At 31.6% G+C, this 27,977-nt stretch overlaps 1 protein-coding gene across 1 annotated transcript; it reads right to left on the reverse strand.

The window, feature by feature from the left end:
• Positions 1-2,951: 2,951 nt before the first annotated feature.
• LOC143059777 (tumor necrosis factor receptor superfamily member 16-like) lies at positions 2,952-27,865 on the reverse strand. Its single transcript, XM_076233340.1, has 5 exons — positions 27,729-27,865; positions 22,489-23,005; positions 13,726-13,968; positions 7,751-7,867; positions 2,952-7,099 (listed from the first exon to the last, which is right to left on the reverse strand). Exons 1-5 carry the CDS (start codon positions 27,771-27,773, stop codon positions 6,888-6,890), a joined length of 1,134 nt encoding a protein of 377 aa, XP_076089455.1. The 5' UTR covers positions 27,774-27,865; the 3' UTR covers positions 2,952-6,887.
• Between the last annotated feature and the right edge of the window lie 112 nt (positions 27,866-27,977).

Raw genomic sequence — 27,977 nt, forward strand, 5'->3', positions numbered from 1 at the left:
AGGGTGGCCCTACCATCCCCCATTCTTTAATTCATAAAAATTTCCCTACGTTAAATCTTTTTTCGACACTAGGTACAAATGATAGGCAATTGCCTAAGGTTGCCTGTACCCAAATATCTAGGTGGGTAAAGTTACGGATTTTTTTATTGAGGTCCAAAATTGGGATAGGGTGACCCTAACATTCCCTTCTTTAACTCATAAAAAATTCCATACGGCACAGCTTTTAACCACACTAGGTACAAATGATAGGCAATTGGTTAAGGTGGCCTGGACCCGCAGACCCAGGTGGGAAAGGTTAATGATTTTTTTTTGATTGACCAAAGTTCTGGTACACAGCTACTTTTGCATATGTACTATTTCTGTACCAAACATCTGTAGTACTGGAAATGACTGAGACATTGTTAAGTTTTGAATGCATAAAAAAATGTAATGTTCTGACTCTTTCAATATGTGTTTTCCACACCTAAAATATAGGATGTACTGAACTGTAACTTACAACCCTACATTGTTATTACTTAAGGCAGGGACTTTCTATACTAAGATATAGAAAGTCCATCAGAGCTTTAAGCTTTCCCCTAAATTGGTGACAAAATCTTTAAATAGTTCTGCTTCAAAATTCATCTTTTCTTCTAGTCATTGAAAATTATCAGAGGTAAGCTTTTTCATATCCAGCCTGCGACCCATACAATCACGGTATTATGTACAGTACCATTATGATTGAATTTCAAATAAATAGATTCGTGTTTAACATAATTATGATCTGTGTGGGAAACGTCTTAGATTTAAAATGGTTGATGTATTCATTGTTGGTCTTGAACGCCACTTTTAGCAAGTTATTTGATATTTCATGGCGCCCAACTTTATTTGTGTGTGGAAAGTTTGGAACGCCTGGAGAAAACCGCTGACCTTCGGCAAGGAAACTGTCAACCCTAGTCAATTAAGAATGGAGTCGAACCAAGATACATTTTTTTAGAACAGATAAGGGGCAGCGGCAGGTATTTCATGTATATTATGAACAGAGAAGATTACCCCGACACCCTTTGCCAAACAAACCTTCTTAGTCTTCTATGTTATGTGTGTTCCTTCAATTATTATGTTTTGAATTGTAGTTTCACTTTCCAAATTCGGTATTCATTCTAATGTAAGCAAAAAGCACGTGATGCAGGAATATAGTATCTTTGAGTTAGGCTATTTTTTCGGGCGGGACACCAAACAAACAACATGCATGTGTATATCGGCACTGCAGATTTTCTTTTTGAATAAAGAAAGTTCCCAGTCCGGTACATGAATAGATCGATTAGAAAGCAAGGTTTTAATTTTAATTCGATCAGTTAGAAAGCAAGGTTTTTGTTTTAAGTAGATCGGTTGGAAAGTAAGGTTTTAATTATATTGGAAAGCATTATTTGAGGAAGGTGTTCCACAGGGAATATTTACGAAATTTCGGCTTTTAAAATGCTTACCTCAGATTTTTTTTACTCTCACGTTGTAGCAGTATCCAATACATAGTCATTGACGCAGCGTCCACAATGCCTACACTAGCCATGAAGAATTACCGCGACAATGGATCGGAAAGAGGTTCCCTAATGCCGCGGTATTTTAGTCGAAAGGAGTAGGTTCAGTAAGACCCCTTTTTGGCCCCAAAATATAGCAGTTTTACAAAATTGTGAAAATGTAATCTTTTAACTTTTAGCTATTTACGGGAAAGCTTCTGCTACATAGATATGGGCTGTTTTTGACAATACAATGCACATATATCGGGTACTAGCATCATTAAGTCATGCTAAATTACTGAAATCTTCACAATTTTAGCATTTTAGTTAAATTTTAGACGGTTTCCGTCTTAAATGAAGTGGCGGCATTCGTGTTCATTCATAATATTGAAATGTAAGTTGTATTTGATGATAATACATAACATATAAAATTATAAAGGTTGAGGATGAACACGGATGCGGCCACTTTCATTTTTGACAAAAAACATATGAAAAGTGACGTTTTTTGGGCATATTTGATAGATTTTTCATATTTAAGCTTGAATCGGAGCGTTTTTAATGACTAAATCGGTTAAAATCTTTCACATAAACTAATTGAATCAATTGAAATATAAACTTAAGTGTTTAAAAAAGTGTCCAAAATCTTTCGATAGATGAACCTGAAATCGGACCTACTCATTTGGGCTTATTTCCATCTTTCGGGCGCAATTTTCGTCCTCTAGAAATGACAACCCCAGAAATTATTTGCCCCCTCGTTGAAGTACACTACACAATAGCTATTTATTGATGTGGAGTCTACTAGCCATTCAGCGCTGCAGGGGAAATGGGTCTAAACAAGTGGGTGACCCCAGTGCATATTAGATCAAATTTGACATTTTCCGTGTTACGCACGAAATTTTCGACTTTTAAGAATGCTTAACCAAGAAATTCTTTACTCTCAAGTTGTAGTACTACCCAATAGCTCTCTATTAGGGCAGCGTCTATAATGCATAGCCATAAAGAACTACCGAGACAATCATGAGGTCTGAAAGTGAATGCCCCATGCGTATTTTATAAGCCAAGTTAATTTAGGCTTATTTCCATGCATCTTTCGGACGAAATTTTCGACTCTAGGAATGATAATCCCAGGAATTCTTTGCCCCCTCGTTGTAGTACTTCACAAGAAGGTATTTCTTAGAGCAGAGTCTATAATCCCTAGCCATAGAGAACTGCCGGGGCAATCGATTTGAACAAGTGGGTGACCCAAGTGCATATCTTATCAAATTTACCTTTTTTTCCGTGTTACCGACGAAATTGTTTGGTCTTGAAGAATGCTTACCCCAGAAAATATCTACCCTCACATTGTTGTGCTATCCAATAGCTATTTATCAGGGCAGAATTAGAGCAGAGTCTATAAACTCTAGCTTTACAGAACTGCCGAGGCAATGGGTTTAGTGGGTGGCCCAGTTATATAAATAGAAGTTGTGTTGTAGGTGTACCATGACAAACTTTATTTTACATCAAAAATCTATATTTTTGGTCATTAATATGAGTTTCGAAAATCGCAAATGTGGGTTAGAAATGCGTTTATACGAATCACATCCTGGTCTTAACAGATCATACATGTACTTTGTTTGAATCTTCAGCATGCTATTAGTGTAAATACTAATTACAAAACCGTAAATGGGTCATTATCAAAAAAACATGCAAAACTATGATTGGGTCTTTTTAAGTCACAGTCATGAAAATATATCAAAATAACACTTGCATATGTTAGATATTAATGTTTTGTGATACACAATATACAGTTTACACTATAAAATGTTAAAAAAAAAAAAACAAACCCTGGAGATAGCCAGAATTAACTGTTATTTTTTACTATAAATCCTTTCAGACTTGAAATAGGACTATTATTCATATCATTTGTTATTAAGACTTATCACTTTTTATTGCATTTTGATACATGTATACAAACATTTTTTAATGATTAAGGAGGTGTAGGTTGGTTTTATAATAAAAAATTTCACCAAAAGGAAATGTTACATTTTTTAAGTCAATGGTGTAACCAAAGGACAAATTAGTAGGACAAGAGTTATCTTTCACAAGATTTGGGCATTTGCAACAGTTTCTCCCTTAGCAATGTTACCTGTAAGCATGTTATGCAAAAGAAAACAAACAATTATGTTGAAAATTTAGTGAAAAAATCTTAAAGTAAGTAAACGCTCTATCATAAATGAAAATAGTGTCCATGGTGTACCCTTGTAAAAATAATTTTTTGAAAACATTTCCTTAACTTTGAATTATAAAATATATTGATTATAGAAACATGCACCAGTAACAACATATAGAATAGGGGAATGGAGCACTTATTTCGTAACTGAATCTTAAAATACACCTTAAATCATTGGTGTTACTGTCAATGGTGAGACCATTTTGATAAAATAACACCATTGACCAGTTTAGTAACACCACTGAATATATCATGACAATCAGCATTGTTTTGTGTTTCTTTCATGTTTAACAAGTGAAACATCATATTATTTACGAAAAACAATACTTATTTAACTATGTTTTAACAATATCATGTATTACACAGTTTTCACAAACTGATGTATGCTGGTAACACCAATGACACTATTTAGTAACACTATTGACATTTTTAGTAATGGATGTTATGTTATATAATTTGAGAATTTTTAGCCTAAGAAGTATTTTTTCATCTTTTTCTTTTGCTCGGTGTTCTTGGCTTTGTGTTCAGTACTTAATAAAAGTAAAATTTGAAATGTGATGTCAATGGTGATAATTTTGTGTCATTGGAGTTACTGAAGGGTCAGTGGTGTTACTATATAAAAATGCCACATTTTTTAATTTTTATTCATAAATGAAAGTGTTTTTAGGTCGTATACGAAGGATTAGGTATATTATTATCATTTAATCTTATACATTTTACATATATTCAGTTTAAGTGTATTTTTTAGTATTTACAACGACCATAATTAGGACAGCCAACTTTTTTACAACAATGTATTCTGAAATTTATGTTTGAATAGAATGCACAGCTATATGAATAATGTCAATAAGTCGTAATTTAAACCTAAACAACAAATTGGAACAGTTGTTTGATGTTTAACAATAATATTTAGTACCTAAATGAATGTTTTAAATTGGTAACACCATTGACACGATTCTATCAAAGGATGACCTAAAATTGTTAAAATTGAAGGAACTCTTTATTTTCCCCATTGCATATTTCTGAATATCGTTGCTACCATACTATAGAATAGAGGGCCACATTTAAATGTTTTAAACAATGACATCATTTTTCAAAATATTACCTCGTTGAAATTTGCACTTTTTTTTATAATGACCCAAATATGAGTTAAAAATCTTAAAACTATTTTTGGATTTAGTTAATGGGATATGGAAAATATTATTTTCGAAAACAAAAACTGAGTCAAAAACTATGATTTTAATGAAAAAGGAAATTGTCATTCAAGTAGTTTTTCAAACACAATTGCAGGATGACGAATTGCTGGATAGATTTTTTTTATAGAGAATTGCAGGATGAGAATTGCTGGATAGATTTTTTTATAGAGAATTGCAGGATGAGAATTGCTGGATAGATTTTTTTTATAGAGAATTGCAGGATGAGAATTGCAGGATAGCCGTTGACACTAGTGGAATATTTTTGTCTTTTGAACTCATCATTCAAATCTTTTTATTATTTATTTAAAAGAGAGAAAAACAAATTGTGTACGGTCTTTTTTCCTTTTTTGTCGCTCATAATCGACTGTCTACAAATATAGTTCCTGTCATTTGTAACGAATGTAAACTTTAATATCAGTGTTTTTTTCTTTCATATAAATATTTATGGTTAGAATTATTAGTTGTTCTTTTATAGTGGACGTAAAGATATTTTTCATTATGCTTTAGAACATTAGGGCATTTTGGGACTATGTGTCAAAGGTGTATGAAGGGATACAAAAATGTGCAAAAGCTGTGACTGGTTGCATGTTCTTGTGACATAATTTCATGTCGGCTGAGCAGTTCCTAATAAGTAAATTTTGTAGACTGTTTACCTCAAATTTGGTAATGGAAAAAAAATGTCTTCATTGGGAACTGACTGTAGCTGAAACCCACACTCTTCAGGTTGGCAGGGCAATACTCTGTATTTCAATTTTGTCGTTTTTTGCGCATGGGATCATTAAAGTCACTGTCAGCGGTTCTTTTTGAAATAGATGTTTTTCATTAAAAGAAGCTGACTAAAAGTTTTTATTAATTTATGGAACTTGAATAACTTGTTTTTGAAAATGTTTGATTTATTTTAAGACTGAAACAAATGATTCCCATATATGTAATATGATGGACCCATCAACCTTTAAAGACAGGCCCCTTCTATCTTTGTCGCCTTATCCTTGGAAACCTTAAGTATCTCCTCATTAATTAATGCTTTCCCCTAAATTGGTTACAAAATTTTTAAATAGTTCTGCTTTAAAATTCATCTATTCATCAGCATATCAAAAAACCCAAGACTTCATTTTTTTATGAAATGCTTCTTAGTTAAACCATTTGTTCAATTTATTTCCATGACCCAATACTATAAATCTTAAGTTAAATATGATTTAACTATAGACCCTAGAATTATATATGATGTAAAGAAATATGATGTTATATATCTTTTTAAATTATAATCAAATATAATCAATAGTTTTCAAATAAATCTGTCACTCCAATTATATATTAGGTGATTGCATTGATAATTAACAGATGTGTCTTTCATCTTATCTCTTAGTGTTTAAATCAAAACCAAAATTTACATATATAGTTGATAGTCACCAATATTTTTCTTTCATTTGTAACATACATATATAGATCTGCACCTTATCTTATTTTAATTTGAACTTTTGACATGCCCATTAACGGGACGTATTATAGTCCGTTCGTCTGTCTGTTGTCAACATGTGGGACATCAACTAAAAAATGCTTCAATCAATTTGAATACAACTTTGGTGAATTTTTAATATCTATTGACGTTAGCTCCCTTTTGTTTTTTATAAATATTAGATTTAATGTTTCCGAGTTATGGTACACAATTTTTAATCTTTCAAGAACTGTAACTCAATTTTTAAATTTTCAAGAACCATAACTCTTGATCGGTAAAAGTGAAAATTATGAATATATCACTTGATCTCCATTTTGTCATCATTAGGCCAAACCAATTTGATTCATAGTTCTTCAGACAAGTTAAAAGCTCTAAAAAAATATGGGGCGAGCGAGCAATTTTGTTTTGATTGTAAAAAATTCTTGAAAATGAGTTTTGTTGTGGTTGCTCTACAAAAATAAAAAGACAAGAAGTTGCTATAAAAAATTTCAATAATAAATATAAATTAACAACATGGTATATTAATATGATACACTTTAAATAACATTGTGTAAATGACTTTTTCTTTCTGTGATGTCTCTTTGTAAAATTAACACTATGTCCAATCTGTTTATAATTGTGAGTGCCTTGATTAACACTTCCACTGTAGAATGTTTATATTTTGACCAATGGTTTAACAAATTATGTACATGACTGACAACTTCAGACGAACTCGATTCAAACTCGCCAATTTTCTTCTCTTGATAACCTGTAAAAAAATAAAATTAAATATAAAGTACATGATTTAATCTGAATTATTAAAGTTCAATACTAGTACATGATTTAATCGGAAAAATAAATTCCCTTATCCTGCCAGAGCACCTGCGATCACCCCCAATTTTTGGTGGGGTTTGTGTTGATTCATGTCTTACTAATGCACTATTATTTGTATGTTTGTCTTTTTCTTTTTTAGACATTATGTGTTGTCAGTTTATTTCCGATCTATGAGTTTGAATATCCCTATAGTATCTTTCCCACCTCTTTCAGTTGTCCAGCCTAAAGTAAATTTGTATTAAAGCAACAGGTTAAAATATTATGTCACAGTCTGACATCACATAAATTATAACATTTTACAAATCAGTGGCAGTAACCTCCCCTGTAACTGTATCTCACATACTTAAAAATGCAGAAACTACTTTTCAGAATTAGTCTGAACATTTTATTTGTTATCCATACCAATATTTACTTGAAGTAATTAAAACTGAAATTTTACATGTCAAATTAGTCATACATGATCATTTGAGGCTCATATCAAATCAAAATCTTTTGGGTAACCAAAAAAACACCATGCCAAATGTGCAGGAATAACAAATGTCATGTAAATGCTGCTAGTCTTTGGGATATTGAATATCATTATTACCTAATTCCTTTGCTAATTGTTTCCATGTATTACCATCAGAGGTATGCATGGATAAATTTTTTTCTAATTCTTTTTTCTTCTTCACGGGTAAATCTCTGACTCTGCTGAGCTGGTTATCTGTAATATAAAAGTATAAATAATGATAGCTTAGTTGTATTAACCTTTTAAGTCCAGTCAATCTAGCATAAATTTGACCCTAACCTTAAAGTAATTGCAGCAGAAGATTTTAAGTTTTAATCTTTAGCATTATACTCCAAATATGCACAGAAAAAAGTCCAATAAAATATTACTTGAGGAAACTAAAAAAATCACAATTTTAAATTCCCTATGGAGATTTGCATTGAAAAAGGGAGTTAACTCTGCAAAAAAGGCAGAAATATCAATAAAATTTATAACTTTTCCACTTCTATTCAACAGAATGTATTGATTGTTGAAATTTTTAGCTGCCTTTAGAGTATAAAAAACAGCTCTAAAGGTGTTTTCATATCTTTTATCAAGCTACAACCTAGATTTGGTAGTTCATTAGTAGAACATTTATTGAATTTTTCAACATGTAAAGGTAAAGAATCTCAAATTTGATAAAAAGTAATTAAGCATATATTCTTCTTTTTGTGGTTTAAAGTTTCTTGAAACAATGTAGATGCTGAACAAATATAATATACAGATATAAGCAATACGAAATTGTCACATTATTTTTTCAAAATAGTCACAAAGCCACAAAGCCACAAAGCCACAAAGCCACAAAGCCACAAAGCCACAAATTTGCAATTTCTTTAATGAAAAATGCACATTTTTTTTTTAATATACCCATAACACTTGGGTTTTGTACATTTCTTGAGCAGAAGACTATATAATATAGACAAATATGAACTTATAACCCCATTAAAGTATCATACTTTACATAAATTTTAAGAAAATCAACCCTAAAAAGACTCATTTTTGAGGAGTTATCTCCCCTTCCAAAAAAATTAAAATGCTGATTTCGAGTTTTCCTCAAGTTAGATTTTATGGGACTTTTTTCTGTGTATATTTAGGGTTTAATGCTGTAGAATAGTGTTGCTGATTTCGTCTATAATATATATAATATTTACAACAAATAAAAACTTAATGTGAAACAAAGAACTTTGAAAATGAGGCGATGGACATGAGAACATAAGACATCTGAAAGCATAAAGTATTCTGCTTTCTGAAATATATACCTCCAGACAAATACCTGGTGCATTGTTCACACACCAATAAGATGAAAATGCTGGTAAAATATCTTTTTTAACATTTTACTTATTTTAATTCCAAAATAAATGTAAATTAGCCCATTATTTTTCTTGTTTGACATTTGTAATTACAGGGCCTTTTAAAGATGAATTTGCAGTATGGGGTTTGCTCATTGTTGAAGGTCATACAGTGACCAATAGATTCTAATTTTTGAGTCATTTCAGTGGTGGATCCAGAAATTGTCATAAGCAGGGTCCCATTGACTGCCCAAGAGGGGGCCCATTGACTGCCCAAGATGGGGGCCGCTCCTGTCATGCTTCGGTGATTCCCTATATAATCAACCATTTTTTTCCCAGAAAAGGGGGGGGGGCCTGAAAAACCCTCTAAATCCACCTCTGCATTTGTCTCTTGTGGAGAGTTGTCTCATTTTCAATCTTAATATTTTTAGGTATATTTCTTCTCTCTGTCTATCAAAATCACCACATTCATTTATCAGAACAACTGACATAATTTACAATGGATGAACAGTTTTAATATTTGTGCTGTTTCAGAGGCCAAAAAATTACTCTTAATCCTCCTTAAATAGAAAGTATTTCTCACTGTGCAAACATTTCAACATAACGTAAACTAGAATGTATTTGCAGTCTCTGTCAATCTGTTATAGTACAAAATACAGAGCAGGCCAAACTCATACAATAGGTAAAATCATCATTGAAAAGCATTTCCTATATTTAAAAGTATGTAACTTGAATCAAAAATGAGAATTCAATCTACTACAAGACACCCTTAAGATGCATAATAAATTACCTAGGAGCAATTAAGTATAGTCTTTGACTGATAGTTGCAGAGGAAACATCCACAAATACACCATGATTCAGTCAATAAAAAATGTGACAAAAATTGTTGAGAGGATATCCAAATTCTCTAAATTTTTCCTTAAAAGTATAAAATTAAATAGAGTAGAGGCTTTCTTTGGAATTAATCACTGATTTTTCCAGTTGAAATAATAAAGTTGCACTAAAATTTCCAAGGGACATAACTCTTTAAAAAAAGTCAATTGTCTATCGTTTAAAAAGAATTTGCCAATGATATTGCGGATATTACCCTCTAGTATAATTTTATGAAAATCTGGCACGAATTGTACCTGTGAGAGTGCTAATGAGACCATTTTCCAAAAATTTAATATTTCCAAGAGACATAACTCTTTTCTTTATAAGTGGACCATCCACCATTTTAGAATTTGTCAGAGATATTGCTGATATTAAACTATAATATATGCTAACAAGACCAGACAGACATTAGGACCCACCACAAGAATGTCCATGCGTTGGACAACATTTTTGGGTAAAAATACTATTTTATTTAAAAGCAATTCATTCATTCTAAAACAGGTTATTTCAAATTCATTTAAATAAGCGTCTGTTTCTATTTTACAATTCTTTTAAAGCTAAGCTTTTTATTACCAAATATGTGCAAATTAAGGATAATATTTGTTTAGCAATAAAATTGCAATCAAATTTGCATTATGTAAATGTGAGTTCCACCCCTTGCCAACGATTGTTACATAATTACCTATGAACTCAATGACACAACACATCAAACAAACATCTGTTACCAATTACATAAGATAAATAGCTTTGATGTTGTTCCCTATTGTCAAACCAAGTTACAGTATATACTTTATAGGTGATGCATGTGAAGACTTTTTTCCTTTTCACACTAAAAATGTACTTGAAATGAAAATATTTTGAGCTAGTTGAAATTTCTGAATTGTATTGATACTCGGGGGAAAAATTTAGATATAAAGTAGAATGAAGAAAATGGCTAGATAACCACCTAAACAATAACGCCTTAAGGAATATATCCACTAGTATTTCAAACTACATTTACTAAACCCTTTCCTATATGTTTAATGTAAAGTTTATTTTTTTATATGAATATCAAATATATATAACGACTATATCAGTAAGTCGATAAAAAAATCTGTCAAAACCATGCACAATCAAATATTTTCAATGTTTTTTCTGCTGAGTAATTACCCTTAAATTAGCCTTCCTGATTTAGCAGAAAAGAAACTTTTGTTTTTTTCTTTTTTTGTTAGCTGGACTATCATCATATGTATATGCATGGTTACAAGAACTCTTGATGAATTGGATAAACCATACATTATGTTTCTAATTCTAAACGCTTCATTTCCTTACGATGTTGTATCCTATGATTGGCTTTACCACATCAATTATAAATGTAGTGTAAACAAAGGGTATATTGGATGCTTAGACTCAACCTTTATAAGAATATATTATAAATAGAAAGATGGAGTAAGTACCATAATCCTTCAGCAAACTTTGTAGCAAAAGACAAAACATTGAATGACAATTGAGGTATATCTTTGTATTAGATATACTTTTGTTCTCACTCCAGTTCACAATCATTAAAATTGTTAAAAAGTCTATATGATAGTGGATGGAGAATAAAGCATACTTGGCGTGATACTAAACACCTAGCGGAAGGAATTGTGTTTGAGTTTCATATGATATAGACATAGTTGTACAATCAGTTTGTTTGAGGTCTGTAGCCCAGCCATGCCAGTTACTACTTCCGTTAAGTTCTTTGTAAAGTTATGTTGATCATTGTCATTTTGCTTAGTTTCTTGTGTTACATTTTATTATATTGGACTAAGGATTTCTTTTAAATAGAGTTGTACTGTGCATATTGCTGTGTGCTTGCTTATTCAACACTGGCTCGAGGGATAGGGGGGAGGTTGAGTCAGGAACTACAGGCCTTTGTTTTAGTCTTTGTGTTTTAAATTTTGATTCATTTATATGTTCTGTGTTTAGTGTGGTTGTGGTGTACATCTCATTGAACTAGTATACATTATTGTCAAGGGGCCAGCTGAAGCCTATCTCTGGGTTCAGGATTTTCTTTCTACAATGAAGACCCATTGGTATCCTTGAGCTGTTTCTGCTGTTTGATTGGGTCTCTTTGACACATTCCCCATTTCCACTCTCAATTCCAGGGGCAGATCCAGCCATTTTAAAAAGGGGGGGTTCCCAACCCAGAGTAAAGGGGGGTTCCAGCTATATGCTCCCATTCAAATGCATTGATCAGCCAAAAAAAAAGGGGGTTCCAAACCCCGGAAACCCCCTCCCCCCTGGATCCGCCAAAGAATTCTATTCTAATCATCTGACTATCACCATCTTATTTTACAGAGGTCTTGAGTTTATAATAGTTTATGTGTGTCCTGTGGATTTTGATTATTCTAGGTATTGATATCTAATGCTTACTATAATTTCAAAAAGTATCTTTCCATCAAAATATTCTACATCCTATTATCATTCACATCAACTTTCCTGCAATTGCATTAAACTTAAACATTAAATCTTTACACAACTGAGACATTTATCACACAAAATTTAAATTGCCTTCCAATACAGTCATCATAAATATGTGGACCAATATTTTGACTAGCTCCTTATTACCTTATATTGCTTGAAAGTGTTTTAGGATACTATGACTTACATTGAAGTGTTTTGAGGATACTGTGACTTACATTGAAGTGTTTTGAGGATCCTGTGACTTACATTGAAGTGTTTTGAGGATACTGTGACTTACATTGAAGTGCTTTGAGGACACTATACGTTATATTGAAGTGTTTTAGGATACTATGACTTACATTGAAGTGTTTTGATGATACTATGACTTACATTGAAGTGTTTTGAGGATACTGTGACTTACATTGAAGTGTTTTGAGGACACTATACATTATATTGAAGTGTTTTGAGGATCCTGTGACTTACATTGAAGTGTTTTGAGGATACTGTGACTTACATTGAAGTGCTTTGAGGACACTATACGTTATATTGAAGTGTTTTGAGAATACTGTGACTTAAAGTGAAGTGTTTTGAGGACACTATACCTTATATTGAAGTGTTTTGAGGATACTTTGACTTACATTGAAGTGTTTTGAGGATACTATATCTTATATTGAAGTGTTTTGAGGATACTATACCTTATATTGAAGTGTTTTGAGGATACTATACCTTATATTGAAGTGTTTTGAGGATACTTTACCTTATATTGAAGTGTTTTGAGGATACTATGCCTTATATTGAATGTTTTGAGGATACTATACATTATATTGAAGTGTTTTGAGGATACTATACATTATATTGAAGTGTTTTAAGGATACTATACGTTATATTGAAGTGTTTTGAGGATAATATACATTATATTGAAGTGTTTTGAGGATACTATACGTTATATTGAAGTGTTTTGAGGATACTATGACTTACATTGAAGTGTTTTGAGGATACTATATCTTATATTGAAGTGTTTTGAGGATACTATACCTTATATTGAAGTGTTTTGAGGATACTATACATTACATTGAAGTGTTTTGAGGATACTATACATTATATTGAAGTGTTTTGAGGACACTATACCATATATTGAAGTGTTTTGAGGATACTTTACCTTATATTGAAGTGTTTTGAGGATACTATGCCTTATATTGGAGTGTTTTGAGGATAGTACTATATGTTATATTGAAGTGTTTTTAGGATACTATATGTTATATTGAAGTGTTTTGAGGATACTATAAGTTATATTGAAGTGTTTTGAGGATACTATACGTTATATTGAAGTGTTTTGAGGATACTATATGTTATATTGAAGTGTTTTGAGGGTACTATATGTTATATTGAAGTGTTTTGAGGGTAGTACTATATGTTATATTGAAGTGTTTTGAGGATACTATGACTTACATTGTTTACAAAATTCATTTTCCACATAAACTCCACTATCACATCCTGAAGCTTTGGAATATTCCACTTCTTCGTGGGGTTCATGGCCTTTATGAATCTTTCTATTTTTCAGTCTTGTATACTGTTTAAAGATAACATACACCAGTAGTCCCAGTACAACAGCACCGAGCACAGCACAGTAAACAGGTATCACATCAAAATCTTTCTTGTCCTTGGCCGTTGTTGGTTGTAATGTATAATTTTCTAAAATAAACAGATATTGTATAAAAATCTATGTGATTTGATCTAAATGTACAAAAACAATCATTCTGTCAGAATTACTAAGATTTCTAGGTTTAAAAAGGCAAAAACTTTCTTATTGGCACTTTGTGTCTTTTGTCTGTATCTTAGTCTTTTATTCATGCTTAGTGACGATTTGAGTCGAGGAAATTTCATACTGATTTTGACTGTCTGCTCTTCTGTTGAGCTGCATGCTTCACCACTTCTTGGCGGTTAGGGGGAGGGTTCAACACCTACAAACATCATTTAACCTTCCACATTGTATAAGTGCCTGTTACCAAGTCATGAGTGAGGAGCCTATAATACAGAGGTTGTCATTGGTTGCTGTCTGTCATATTTGTTTTCCCTGTAGACACTCAGTAAGTTTGTGTACTTAATAATTATGTTCTTTAAAGATAATGGTTATTGCATGTAGTGCTTGCAATAATTTCCCTAAAACAAGTTTTTTAATAAAGGTATTAGCTTAAACTGTCACGGAATAGAAGTTCCTTCATAATATAAGTTCCAAAAGGAAAATATATTCTGGAATATCATTTCCACAGGAGTAAATATTACAGTATTTGTTACGGAATAACTGGTATAGAATATTTGTTCCAACAGGAATAGATATTATGACAATGTTTATAACAAAGTTTCTGTAGGAACTTCTGTTAGGTGGAACAAATATACATTGACAAAACAAGTACAAATATGGACCTATTCATGTACACCTTCTAGGTTTGATTTCTTTGGTTCTTATACAACTATAATTTCATACATTATAAAATTATAAAATGACTGAAGATTTTTAGGCCACCCTTAAAAAATTGTTTGTTTGGCATTGCCGACCCACACTATCAGCAGGTGGGTAGGTAGGTAGGGATTTTTTTTTTTTTTTTTTTACATTTAAAAGCTTTATACATGTAAATCATGAAGTATCTAGATCAATGTTGTATAAAGCATTGCAGCATTGTTGTGTGTACATGCTGGTGGTTTATTTGAAAGGGGTCAACAGTCAATGTCACATTCTACATCATATGGATAATTTCATGTAAGACAGTAAGTTTTATTGGCAGAGTTAACCAAAGTACACAGAAAAAAACACAGAACTGAGGCAGGAAACTGACAAATTAACCATATAAAATGTATGACGTGAAAATTGAAGTTTTATTGTGGGACTGCCCATTGAACAGAGGCCTGATGTACATCTTGAAGTTGTGGTCACAGTTTGGTAAAATTACTATAAGTTAAATGGCTCAACCACTACGGCTCCTTGTACAAATGGACAAAGATTTAAAACTTTGATTGTTTGCTTTGGTTTTATAAACATCACTTTCTACACCATATGAATAATTTCATGGCAGTCAGTTTTAGTGGTGTACTAAACCGTAGTACTTGAAGGAAAACGCCAACCTGCGGGAGGAAACTGACTAACCTTATCACATATGACATGAAAATCAAACCTTAATTTTGCAACTGCCCAACTAGGGCTCAAACCAATACCTAGAGGCTAGTAATCATACATGCAAGATGTGACGAACTACCATACAAACACGCCTACTGCCCCTGATAAGTTTTGAGGATAAAGGACCTGTACCAAATTAGGATAGCAAAATATTAAAAATTTGGAAGGTTGACACAAATAGACATGGTGATAATACAAGTGCAAGGTTTTTCAGGGCTAAGTTTAAAACGTATGATAAATTCAAAATGGAAATATGCTGCAGGACAGACAATTTTTGCAGATAAATAAATTATGGGTTGTAATGCCTGTTTGATTAACAGAAATCTGGACATGCATTACATGAATACAGATAAATTAATGAGCCCTTAGAATTGTGGAAAAGGAGGGGATTTTATTCATCACTAGTACACTAGATACATTTATAAATATGTTTCTGTCAGTATCTTTTGTTTTAAGAATTATCTTATTCATGTTAAGAAGAAAGGCAAGAAAAGGGGGAAGTACTTCAATTGACAGAAGATGCTAGTCTTTAAAATATGTATGTTTTGTACCAGGCTAGCATCTACTGGTACAAAACTACTATAAACCTGTAAATCTGGGACCATTTTGGTCTTTAAGCTTTGGTGCTTACAGCCATAATTATCTTGAATGCATCATTGTGGTTCTGACTATAGTAGATACTTTGTTCTCTGGTTCAAGGGAAAATTTGTCAATAATAAATTTCAAATATTTAATAAGTTCAACAAATGTAAGAGCCACGCATGTTTGTTCTGTGATGTCCCGGAGAAAAACTTCTATCTCATGAAGCGACAAAGTTAAGCAGAAATCATCTGTTTCTGCTTTACAAAAGATAGAATTTAAGTCCTCTTCAAGGTCTCTCAGAACGTTTCTTTCAAAGAATAGCTGAAAATTTGATTTTTTATAAAATCCATCTCCATTAACCAATGCATTGCAGCATAGGGAGATGCTTTCCCCTGCCGGCCTCTCTGACATTACTTTTGGCAGACTTTTTCTATTCCATGTCATTTAAATGTTTGCTCCCAGTACGGTGTAAGGCAAGCGCTTTTAAGATCGTGATTTGAAATAAGTAAAGTCAGGAACAAACTCGGCGGATACGATCAAATTCCGGCACAATTTCGATTTTTTTTAAATAAAAAAAAAATAATTTCTGAAACGCAAATAAAATTATTTGGGCGGCAAGTTTTTCAGTGGGTCGGGCGGCAATGCCAAACAAATGAAATTTTATTTTAGGCCTTATTGGTTGAGTCACTTGCCTACACATAATCTAGAGGATGGAGGGTGATTAAAGATTTAACCTCTCTTTCTTTTGTCTATTTCCTTATTTCTTAACTAACTTTGGTTATTTGTAGTTTGTAAATTATTCTGTGCTCATGATGTTCAATTATTTTCCAATTCTTTATAATCTACAAAAATCTTTTAGAAATCATTTACAAAACTAGAAAATTCCACTAATCATCTTATATATAAACTTCAAAATAGCATTTCACCTGCCATGAAATAAACATTTAACCATGAAAATGAAGGTAAAAATCTATTTAAGTCACCCTTCTTGTGGTGAAAATTAAAATTTAAAAGTAAAGTAATATATTTGATGATTTGAATACAACTCATCAGGTGGAAAGTCAAATGTGTTACACTAATAGACTTTCAATTGAATTTTTAGTAATTAAAGCAGAAATATTCTCTTCTTCAGTGCACACAAAAATTGTGTGAAAAATGAAATAAAATACTAGTTAAATGACATCAAAGGCTAATATGAAATAAAGATAAAAATGAATGAGAAAATTTGGTATGATCAATTCTAATGTCCGTATGTCATGTTAGATTCATCCTGGTATAGATTGCCTGACTTTAAAAACTGGTGATATTTTCTTTATGTAAACATGATACACTAGTTTTATTTGATTTCATTGGAATACTCGCTGCATAAAATACTACCATCAAATACAGGCTGATGTGGTTACTGCATCAAGATTAATTTAATCATCTCTTTTAGATAGGCTTGTTCATTTTCTGATTCGTTTTTCCCCCTAACAACTGCTTTTTGATGAATATAGTTTTGGTAATGTAATCAAAATAAATCTTTTACAAAAGAGGCATTCCAGGCAATTATAAACTAACTTGGCAGAGAATATATACAGGATATATCATAAGCCAATATCATTCACAGAATTTGTACATGAACCTTTAATTCTGTATGTATGTGATTCAGAATAGAGAAGTAATATTGCACCATATATACCACAACTTTGTTGGGCAGAAATCTGTACAAACAAGATGTATGTCTTTGAGTCGAAGTCACAAAAGGTAAAACAATTAACATCGAAGAAAAGAAATCATAAATTGTATAGTGTCAACAGTATGATTTTTGCTAATTATTATTTTTATCAAATTCAAGCAAGAACAAGATTGATAATTTATAACAGAGTCTTCCTATTCAAATAAAAAATCTCATCACAGGGTTCTTGCATGAACCAAACATGTCTTAAAATTATTATAAAGGATTGAAAGTTTTAAGCCAAATATACTATATATATACTGTTATATTTGTAAATAAATGGGGAATGTACGTGTTCATGGGTAACAGATGATGCCACCTGCATATCATATAAAGTTATAAAGGGACATAACTGAAGAGAAATAAAATTGACACCATCGAAATGTGTACTTGATTTGAGTTTTGTGGTAACTATTAGTTTGTATAAGTTTCATAACATTTGGTCGAGGCAAACTTAAGTTACAGAACGGAAACTAAAAAAATCAGCCATTTTTTCATTTATCTTGATATTCAGATTAATAAAAATGTTGTAGCCACTGGACAAGGTTTTATGTAGAACAAGAATAACCGATATAAAAAACACTTTAAAACATTATTGTCCCTTCGTCCAGGAAGAAGCATATATTTCAAGTATGAAAGTAAAGATGCTGCATCTTAATCTTAAAAAAAAAATGTTTTAATTTGTCAAAGTTGTATTTTTAGTTTCACAAAATTCCCATTTAGTTTAACAAGGTATTTAACTAAGAAAATAGCCCCAGTCAGAACTTTAAAGTTAACTACAATAAAATCAGGTTTATCTATCTGTAACATTCAGAATATGAAGAAAGAAAAAAACTTTTTCAAAATGTTGATTTATTTTAAATTATCTCTATCATAAAAAGTTTCTACCTTCAAAGCTTCATGAAATTCTATGAAAGTTTATAAGTTACTGGTGTCTTAAATATTAAACCCCAAACTGTAATTGTACTACAGAAAGCTATGAAGTCCTGCTGATTAATAAGATTTTACAAAGTTATTATTGTCTGAAACAAAGAGTGGACACCTGAAATGTCTCACCTGCTTTACTTACTAACCATTGATTTTATGTTGAGTGTCAATTAGTTTCCTAAAAGTATCATATAAACCTAATATTTTTAAAGATCCATGACAACATGGACAATGAGTTAAGGTCAGATAAATCCTGTCCAACATATGCTAGACCAAAGTTTTAGAAACATATCACTTTTTATTGCTATAATGGTTTATATTGAAAAACAGACCAAAACACAAAACCTTAACATTGACCAATGAACCATGAAAATGGGGTCAAGGTCAGATGATACCGACTACCCCTTACAATTATTCAATACAACAAAATTAGCTGATCTATTGCTATTAATGTTTGAAAAGAGACAAAAAAGAAGCCATCGCTGGATTGTTATATTATAGTCTTACATACTACAATGTTTTTTAGACTTACTGCGTCTTTTGTTGGAGGCAAGACAAAAACTTAAACCACAGACTTAACCTCACTTTTGCCACTGTTGACTATGACAGAATTATCACTGTGTCACGCTTTTGCAACATTTTTTTCCCAACAATATGTTGCAGGCTCCACAAAAATCAAAGTTGTTTGTTGCCATTTACTGTGTAGACTTAAATGCTTTTATGTTTCTTTGGGAAAAATCATTAAATTCTTTAATCTCAAGGCATGTTTGAAATATCTAAAAACAAATACCTAAAATAGTAAATTATTTTACCTAATGTATAATTTGAAAATTAGAAACTCTTTAAAAAATGTTTTTTTCTGTAATTTACTGACATGCATGAACCATCATAGAACTCCAGGTTTCTTTTTTTTCAGCATTTATGTATAATTTAAACCATTATTTCATTTCTGTTGCAATTTTTATTCAAATTATTCCCTTTAATTTATACTGAAAAAGGATATAGCTTTATATTTTATGCTGTCAATTATTTCAGGCAAACAAATTTGAAAAGACTTTTGATGTAATTGGAAATTTGTTGCAATTAACTTTAATGTAATCTTTTTGAAGTAACTTTATATATTTTTTATAACGTGTCAAAGAACTCATCTTCTTTTAGTATAAATTAATAAAACATAAAAAGATATTTAAACAACGCCACTTCAGTTAACAAACGTAACCATTTCTATTCAAGTTCTGGAAAATTTTCAATCAAGAATAAAATATGCACCAGAAGTAGCATCGATACAGCGAATCAATAGTACAGTAGTATATACCATGATATTAGGCTAGTTGAGCTTGTGTAACTGGACCATCTAAGGTGATATATGATAAATTCACTGAAAATGCAAAAAAGCCACCAGAGCTCTAGAAATTCATAAAATGTGAGACATTGGTATTACAATCAGGCAGCAAAGTAAACTGATTTTAAAAAACTTTATATTTCAAACGGCATATATGCCTTATGTTAGGATGTTTATGTCTGTCATATATGTCCATTGTCCTGACCACATTTTGATTGTTCAGCAATTTCTAAAAAGAATAGGTTTTTATTGTCATAAGAATTTCTCACTCATTAATATGAGAAATATGATAACTATATTTGGTATAATGGATCCTTGTAAGATTTTTTCAGACAAAAGTAAAGACATTCATACTTTAATGAACTGCTCCTTAATTGTTCACAGACACAGGCATACAAATTATTAGGAACTAATATATTAGTGTGTATAGATTTAGAAGCTATTATCTATGCTACTTCCAGCTATTATCTATGCTACTTCCTTCTTGGGAAGCTGGAATCGAAGGAAAGAATGGAAAAATAAATGAAGATCCAATCTTTTAAAACTAAATAATTTTGCTTTATCACAACTCTTTCATTCAAATATTGTGTATGTCATGTCCTATGTACACGTATGCTTTTAGGTTGCAACTGTATAAATTATATGGTGTTAAGTTTACCAAATATGAGATGATTTGACAGATTTATATATGTTTTGGTCCCAAGTATACATGTAATAGAGCTCTCACAAAACATTTATCTAATAAGCATCTTTGATTTTCTTTTCACATTTAATGTCACATAAGGTGTTTATAGTGAAGATGAATTTTTTAAATGTACTTTTTGTGCCCAAGATCAATAGGTTATATGGCCTTCACCTTAATCAATTCCACAACTTTGACATAACTTTTTTTAAGACCATGTCTGCATTAAAGCAGATGGAAACATAGTCGGAACAACCATTTATTTCATAAAACGTCAGTTTATTTCTGTTGTTTAATTTAATTTGAACTGGATATATATGCTTGTTAAGATACATTATATATGTGTGTTTATATATATATATATGGACTTCAAAAGAATTTAGGGATGATTTTTTCCAACTTGTTATAACTGTGGTGTGAAATAAGCCTTTCATATAGTTTTCAAAAGAGATCAATAATTTTTGTAGTTAATTGTGTGATCAATTTCAGAATTAACTTCAATGAAGCAGCTCAAGTGTACCACTTGTGTATTCAAGTACAAACCAGTTAATATCAACAAGAGGCTGAGCTTTGTAGATATCAGTATAGATGTAAGAGATCACAAGTATTCTTTGAACTCTGATGTTGAATAAAACAAAGAATTTAAGATGTCTTTTTACCTAAATTAAAATGGAAACATTTAATATTACCTTGTTAATTATTATTTTTGTGCTTCAAATCTAAAGTAATCATGTATATCAATGACTTATATATTAGATTGATCTAGATTAGTTTCACCATCCTGAAAATCTGCCATAATTAGCAAAACTAGTGAGTTTAATCGAACGTGGTTAACCAAACTGCGTACATCAAATTTACATTTACCTATAGAAACTGGTCGTTGGTTCAATATCCCAAGGGAAGAAAGAACATGTAACTTATGTACAAATGGTATTGGAGATGAATTCCATATTTTGTTTATATGTAAAAATGAAGATATTGTTTTATTAAGAAACAAGTACATACCTATGTACTACACAGATCACCCGAGCATTATCAAGTTTGAAGGTTTACTCTCTTATTGTAATACTGAACTATACAAAAAGCTATCATTGTTCATCAGAAAAGTTAATGTATTTCTTTGATTTATGTCATATCGATCCATATATGTTGTATATCTTTTTCTTTATAATCATTCACACTGTTTGGTTCTAATGAGTTGTATATATTGATTTAAATATGTTTAATCGTTCTTCTGTCATGTTGTTTGCATATATTGTATTATATATTTGACCTCATGTTACACGTTTATATGTATCTGAGTGTTTTCTAATAAATCAAGCAAAATTAGCAAACATATATGTTTCATAACAGGGGGGGGGTTACACAGTGCAAGCCCCCACTTTTTCAAAATCCTCGATCACAATCTATGATTTCTGTCTTAATAAACAGATGGAACCTCTATCTTAATATCTTATAGTCAAATTAAATATATAACAATTTTAAACTATGTTGCATGCCACAAATTGTCTATTAAAACATTTGAACAAAAAACAGGTACAACATGTAATACTGATGTATTGTTATTGTGACTTGTATGAATTTTTCAGTTTGAAAAAAAATAACCTATATTCTTTCAATAATTACCAAAAAAAGTCCAAAAATTTCCTTATCATTGAAGGTAATATATATAACAAATTTTTTTCCAAAGGGATAATCAAGTTTTCAAGAGGGTTAAGTTTTATATTTTTTTTTAAAATAAGATTTAAAATACTACTTCTTAAATTTGCATCACAACACAATATAAATACCTTTTGGGTGTCCATAACAGATGGTATTTTCTGTGTCACTACAGGGTTTGAATTCTGCCTGGCCTGATGAACATTTGGTACAGCGTTTACATGGCAATGTTGCACTTTTAACATCAGAGTAAGTCCCATTAGGACATTTGAGACAAATAGAGTTCTGTAATCTATTGCAGGGAATGATGGCACCATATCCGATTGGACAAAAATTACACAATGAACATTCTTTTGCTACAGTATGGAAGTAAAAGTCAACATTACATTCACAAATGGTATCTTCTACAATTGTGCATGGAGTTTTGACGTGAGAATCTTTTTTGCATTCAGAACAGTTTTGACACTTTTCTGTATGCCAGAATTCTGGTGAAAATGTCTGTCCTTGAACACAAGATCCACACTGTGTATCATTACCATGAGAGCAATCCTGACTTAATCCTTGTCCAGGTGGACATTTATTGCAGCACCTCTTCCCATTGAAGTCATAAGCTTGTTCTTTACAGTCTAATGCAGTACACACTCTCACCTGTTAATACAAATAATTATTGGTTTATAAATGCTTTTGATACTGATTTATTGAAAGGGGGGTCATTTTATTTGCTGGGGATGGTGATTTGGAAAATATCCTGGCCTGATTAGAGCTGATAATAAAAAGTCTTGCACAAGCCAAGACCATGAAATCATTCTGCCACAGAAAGCAAGAAACAGTTTAAAACAGTTGTGTGCCAAGGTGAAAATACATTTTCTGTTGTTCTGTGGAACAAGCATGCTTTAAAACACTCATGATTATCTATAGTCACCACTTATGTCAGTACACCTTTCCTCTACTGCCTATGTATAGTCAATCCACAAAAAATGCTTCTCAACAGGTCAATGATCATCCCCTAATCAGACAAGGACAGACATTGACATTTGCATACCTTGCAATACCTCATTTTAGTGTTTTTAATGATACGCAAATCAGTGCTTCAAGTAGAAATTAAAAGAGGCTATGTGCCAGAGGAGGTAGGACACTTTTTGAGCTTTTATGGTACTTATTTTGACAAAAAATATGTATTTTATTTGTTGTTTTGATATTCTTTTATAAAATTAGGTGCAGTCAAAATACATCGAAATACCTGTAGATGAAAAACCAGGATTTTAAAAAAGGGACAAGCTTAAAACAACATTTGTCTGAGTGGAACGTGACTGTGGAACCATAGGTTAATAATTTTATTGAGGACATATGACAGTTCCCCTCCACTTTTTTTCCAAAATCCTTTTTTTTTCTATTAATTTCGATTATTTTCACGTTTTCCTGTATAAATATATATCAACATAGTTACATAAGAAATAATTTGTATTGCTTTTTACTATCCATTCCAAGTTTATTAAATTACTATGCTCAGGAGATCATCGTAGTCAAGTTTGCAATGCCAATGGCGGTGCGAGTACTCTTTGCATACGTTGGTATTCCGCCTCTTTTACGGTATAAGTTTTAAAACTTTCAAAATAAAAATAAAAATATCACTGTACCGTTAACGTTTGTAGTACCAATAAGTGAATTAATAGTGATTCACTTAACTACCAAACTATATGTCTTCGTCTTATTTCCATTCTGATTCCACAATTCGTGAGCAATTTACTGTGGTATTGATTAAGGGTTGGAGTTGAGACATCGAGTAGACTTATCCCCCCTCCCTATTCATGTCATTTATGTACTTTGAAAACTTAAAGAAATCAATCACACTCTATCATATATTTTGAGTGACAAGTCCTAGATATGTATTACGTTATCCGTGGATAGTAATGTTAGATTCATCAATTTATCTAATCTAAATCTATTCTATTAACTTACATTGGTATTTCAGTGACATGATGGTCATCAGTGCATGGCGGATCCAAAAGTGGGGTCCGGGGTTGGAACCCCCTTTTTTTGGACGATCAATGCATTTTAATGGGGACAAGATAATTATGGTTGGAACCCCCTTTTGAAAATGTCTGGATCCGCCCTTTGACCCTGAACCTAAAATTATGAATAGACTAACTAAAAAAATTACAGATCATAGTTTAGAAAGAACGGGAAGGCAAAATACCTATGTTAACTTACTGATTATATGTTATAAAGCTTGAACACATACCTTTTCCAGCGGTTCATGACATTAGAAAGCGTCCCCTCTCGAGTCTAACAATACATTCAACATTCACCAGTGAAACATTTCTGCTGAATGGTAGACTACTTAGGAAATAAGATGTCAACGTTTTGCATCCAGTCGTCATCCCCTGGCTAGTCAGTGTTTGGGAAAAGGCTTGGTTCATTGTAAATTTTAAGCTCGTCGAGTCGTCAATGGTTTGTTTGTCGGGAAACTTGAATGATCCTGGTCTAAATTGTGTGTCAGTCAAAGGGCGGTGCCTGGACATGCACAATAAAGTCAACGATTATCAGTTATGGTCCGTATATATATATGTCGAATTCGTGTGAATATCTAAAAAAAAAAAAGAGAGGGGAAACTCAAAATCTAGGTACTTATACAGTGGCGGTCGGATCCAGCCATTTTTATAAGGGACACCACAGGTTTAAAAAAATGGGGGGTTCCAACCATATGTCCCCATTCGAAAGCATTGATCGTCAAAAGAGGTGGATCCACCACATGTATACCTGGTACTATTATATATACTGAATAATTATTATGTCCCAGCTTATACCTTATACAAGTTTTTGTTATTAAAAGCAACTGCCGATGGCAGGATCGATCATAGGTGTTTCCTACTTGACCCACCACTAATATAAGTTTAAGGCGTCAGCAGTCACAATTTTATTGTTTTTTAACCAATTTCCAATGAAATAAAAGTGGCCGTGTCCTGTGGCAATGATCATATCTGTGTCAAGCGTTTAGCACCTGTCCGAGTTAAACATATTAAAAAATTCAATACAGAAAAGTAAAATTAGAAGTTGACCTAAGATAAACAGATAAAACGTGTTATTTTTTGTCCTTGAGGTGAAATTTGGTTGATTTTTATTTCCGTGTTTCTAGAGTCAAGGCTACAACAAAGAGAACAGATTTAATAGTCTGTGTCCCCGAGTAAAAAGTAACACTTAAAATCCCATATAAATTTTTATTGTACATCTTCTGTTTGGTCACTTTGATTAGAATGATAGAAACTAACGCAATATAAAGGTATCAATTTAATATCGTTATTTCACATAGAATAATTAATGATTTTCAACTAATAGCAGGTGTTTCAATTAGCATAGAATTGCTTTCAATTAATTAAATCAATTATTGATCTACTGAAAACAATGTTTGATTTTTAACATCAGAAATGCCTGCGTCAACAGTTTGAAAATTAAATTTCCAGGCTTCTATCTTCTTGTCCTTTATTGAACACCATTATCTGGTGTGTTTTCCCTCTCGTCGTGCGATTATTTCCCATCCCTTTTCCTATTTTGTTACGTTTAATGATGGCGATACATGCAATCGAGGGAAAACAATCGTTCTATGGACTGTATTTTATTGATTAAAGGAAAACATTACGTTCGGAACCAAACCGTCATAAAAAATATAATTGTATTTGACTTTGATCTTCACTATTACATTAAAGTTAAGTTATGCTTCAGCAACCAAACGCTGTTAATTATGACTGAAATTCTCATCAGAGAAAATAAGATGCACACGAATGCTATTAACAAGTATTATAGCTTTGAGAAGATATCTTTAATGTTTGGTTGCATGGAAACTTTAGTTCGACTGATCGTGTTACTTTATGATGATACTGAGATAATGTTTTATACATTCAATGCCTGTACTAGAGTTTCAGATCAGTTATATTGGCTACATTTGATGTAAAATGTTTGACTTCTTGGTGATTGGAACAAAAATGTCATATATTATATATTTTATTTGTTGACATAAAAGTCCTTGTGGGTAGTTTTCCTTTATTTACTTTTTTCCTACACAATTCGAATAAAAGGACAAAGTACTGTGTAATTCCTTTCTGTTAAGTTCTGTCATATTACCTAATACAAAGTAACAGCAGAGCCCTAATCAGTAACAGGAAGAATGTTATAAAGACAATTTCACTGATGAATCATAAAGTTCAACTTCTATATGCCAACCATTTCATTAAATATAAGTTATGATCATCATATTAAATAAATCTCAACGTAATATACAGTATATTGAATGAAAAGACAGGCTTTTCAGTTTACTTTAGATAACAGCAGAAAACACTGTGCAATTCTAGTCTAGTAGATGGTAACAGAAAGGAATTATTTAAAAAAAAAAATCATTACCTAGGCAGGTTTTCATCTTGAAAATACAGTTTCAAAAGATAAATGACATTGTTTGCTGTTATCTTCCAATTGTGACCAATTTGAAATGATATATTTTTCTTAAACTATGAAATAAAGCATTTTTTTTTTTAAATAATTCCTACGTGTTTCCAACTCTGTCCTGTTACTTGTACTGTTACTCAAGATTCTTTCATGTTACCGACATTTCAGACTATATTTTAGTATATTTATTTACCTTTTGTATTGAAAATGCTAAAATAAATAATTGGCATTTGATAAACTATTGCAGGATATACTAGTAAACCACAAATAGTATCTGTAACTTATTCCTTATTCCCATTAGAAACTTTTTTAAATTGATTCACTTTGGTAATAGGAAAGAACTGGAATTTTTGGTACCATTTTTAAAATTGTCATTGTTACCCCCCACATTTAACATTTGTTTGAATTACAGACAACAATTCCTAGATCCTCAATGTGTGTTCTTCGATTGGTACTATGAAAATACCGGTCAGTCTAAAGACAATTTTTTGGGTTTTTTTCCTATTGCAAAAAGTTAGACATTTTCAGATATTGTCTCATATTTAATGTTATATAAACATAATAAGTTTTGGAGAAAAAAATAATATATCAAAGTAATAAAAAATACTACATTAAGCGTGCATGTATTATTTAGACAGCCGAAAGAAAACATAAGTTAAAATCAGATGACTGCAGAACGGTGTATGGATAAACAAGGACTTTCCATTAAAAATGTTAAACAATGTAATACATTCAACAAATTATGTACTGCATTAATAATAGGAACGGATACTACTATAGGAATAACCCGTAAGAAGAACGATTATATATATATAATCCAGAAAATATGTACGCCAGAAAATATAAATTTCAATCACTTAAATTATTGTGTAAATGACTAAACATTTTTTTTCTATATTGACACTATGATTTAGACAACATAAATATCACTTACCAAAATCCAACAAAATAATCCAAGTAGACAAGCAATATTTTCCATTGCGACTCTTCTCTTTACTTTATTATGATTTGTCAGTTCAGATCATATTTTCATACCTGAATCAATTGACCTTCGGTGAACTTTTGAATCAGATGATTGGATAATTCTGCCAATCGTGTACTGTCGGAGTCGGCGGAATTTAACGAGATTTCTTAATATAAAAAATATTGGAAGAGTTAATGAGCCGAGCACCAATATCTGTGT

The sequence above is a fragment of the Mytilus galloprovincialis genome, chromosome 14, assembly GCF_965363235.1.
Source record: "Mytilus galloprovincialis chromosome 14, xbMytGall1.hap1.1, whole genome shotgun sequence".
Classification (NCBI taxonomy): domain Eukaryota; kingdom Metazoa; phylum Mollusca; class Bivalvia; order Mytilida; family Mytilidae; genus Mytilus; species Mytilus galloprovincialis.

Coding starts and splice junctions, on each gene's coding strand:
- LOC143059777 (XM_076233340.1), bottom strand. CDS start 27,773: ATGGAAAATATTGCTTGTCTACTTGGATTATTTTGTTGGATTTTG. Junction 13,969..22,488: donor CTGTTATGGACACCCAAAAG/GTATTTATATTG, acceptor TGTTTATTTTAG/AAAATTATACATTACAACCA. Junction 7,100..7,750: donor ACAATTAGCAAAGGAATTAG/GTAATAATGATA, acceptor ATTTTTTTACAG/GTTATCAAGAGAAGAAAATT.